Genomic DNA, 1,752 nt, shown 5'->3' with positions numbered 1-1,752 from the left:
TTATGGCATATCATAGCCCAATATTTTTTAAACTTGCCTTCTGAAAATAATGGTTATTTTTCAGAAAGCGTACTTAAGAAAGTGCTATTCGTGAAAACGTGACCATGAATAGTGATTTGTGAGGGAACGTATGTTTTTAGTTGAATGAGCGAATTGAGGACAACAATATATTGATAGGGTATTGGCATGTAAATTAGCCTTTCATTTCTGCAGAAGTAGAATGATTTACTTATATTGCGGGTTACTGTTGAGATCGGTTTGCGGCCACGACAAAAACTCAAACCAGCACTGTATGTACAGCAGATTATTCGACTAGCATGGTTTCGTAGTAGTTTGTCGGCGACGATCGAAGCGTAGTACGGATACTACGCTTCGATCATCGCGGGCAAGGCCACGATAAATATGTACATTCTAAGCTCCTTCTTGGTGGACCCACTCCAGACTACGCGACCATTGCAGGCCTCCGCTACGCTGCGCATAGACACAGAGGTATACCATAAAGGCGGACCCAGAAAAGGTATTTTACCCCCCAACCTTGATGGCTAGTGAGCCGCCGGTCATGCGTGCCTCTAAAATCACTCTGTACAAACTGTGTGGTACAGTGGATTGTGCTTGTATCACCTCATCAACACATCACCGCCAGACTGACTACGGTATTATGTACTGTACCACGTTTCTACAGACCATCCTCATTGTAGTGATGCTGGTCTTTTACTGTAGTGATACCTGTGTCCCACCGGGAAGCCACTTTTCAACACTAGGCAGGTTTCGAAATCGGCTCTATTAGCTCTACTCCACCCTCAGACCAGAACATTTAGGCAGATTGCTTTATCAAAAGTTTGGGAAAGTCTGCTGGACGCCGCCCGTAAGTGTCATATGCAATCTCTAAATTTAGCTCAAAATATAGTGCACAGGAGCAAAATATCTATGATTTCTGATCTATGTCAAAGATTATGCTGCCAAGATATCTGTGTGCACAACTGACCCTGATAATGCAAAAAATCCAAACTAATTTTTTCAGGCCAGGAGTTAATCATTTTTATTTATAAATGTAAATATTTTTTTGAGTGATAGGCTATCTTCAGAGCAGGAGCTCGCAATTTTTGTCTTGCTTGTACACTGAGAGCTCGAAAACTTCTTGCAGTTGATAATTAGGTTCATGCTTAGTAGTCTATTTACCGTCACTACCATCTACTCAATTTCCGGACGAACTCCCCACTCAGAATTTCGGCTTTTGCAATGTAGCCACTCAGGATTCCGCCAAGCTCGCTCGAATTTGTTTTCTTAGTGCAATGTAAAGCAGTATCTTCATTATCTTCGCCATTGATGCCCCTTCTTCTTCTTACTTCCTTTGATGATTCACGTATCGTAGCGCCAGTAGTGAGAGTAAACGAAGTACGGCGATCCAAATTATCAAAATGCCGACATTGCTCCAGATGTCGCTGTGTTTAATGAGGAAATTCGTTTCCAAATACTCTTTCAGCGTCATTCCGTCGGGCAAACCTGGAGGCGTACCTGTCATCTGCTGGCAGCCTCGTTGATTGCCGTCTCCATCACTAGGACAGTCGCCGAACACGATGGCTGCGAGACTGGAGAAAGCGTACTTGTTTGGGATGACATAGTGTAGCCACTTGTAGCCACGTGGAATCGATACAGCCGGAGGGTTACAGCCCGCGAATAGAGTGCAGATAATGTTGACAATTATCATAAAAACGGATGCCACTTCCAGACTTGGTAGAAGGAAAGCCAGGA

At 43.6% G+C, this 1,752-nt stretch overlaps 1 protein-coding gene across 1 annotated transcript; it reads right to left on the bottom strand.

Moving 5' to 3' along the window:
- Positions 1-1,342: 1,342 nt before the first annotated feature.
- On the bottom strand, positions 1,343-1,708 carry PITG_21029 (ATP-binding Cassette (ABC) superfamily; the record flags this gene model as incomplete). Its single annotated transcript, XM_002895139.1, has 1 exon — positions 1,343-1,708. The coding sequence occupies one exon, from the start codon at positions 1,706-1,708 to the stop codon at positions 1,343-1,345; it is 366 nt and encodes a 121-aa protein (XP_002895185.1).
- Positions 1,709-1,752: the final 44 nt, after the last annotated feature.

The sequence above is a fragment of the Phytophthora infestans genome, genomic scaffold, assembly GCF_000142945.1.
Source record: "Phytophthora infestans T30-4 supercont1.242 genomic scaffold, whole genome shotgun sequence".
NCBI classification, from domain to species: domain Eukaryota; phylum Oomycota; class Peronosporomycetes; order Peronosporales; family Peronosporaceae; genus Phytophthora; species Phytophthora infestans.
This window is presented reverse-complemented; position numbering and strand designations above follow the sequence as displayed.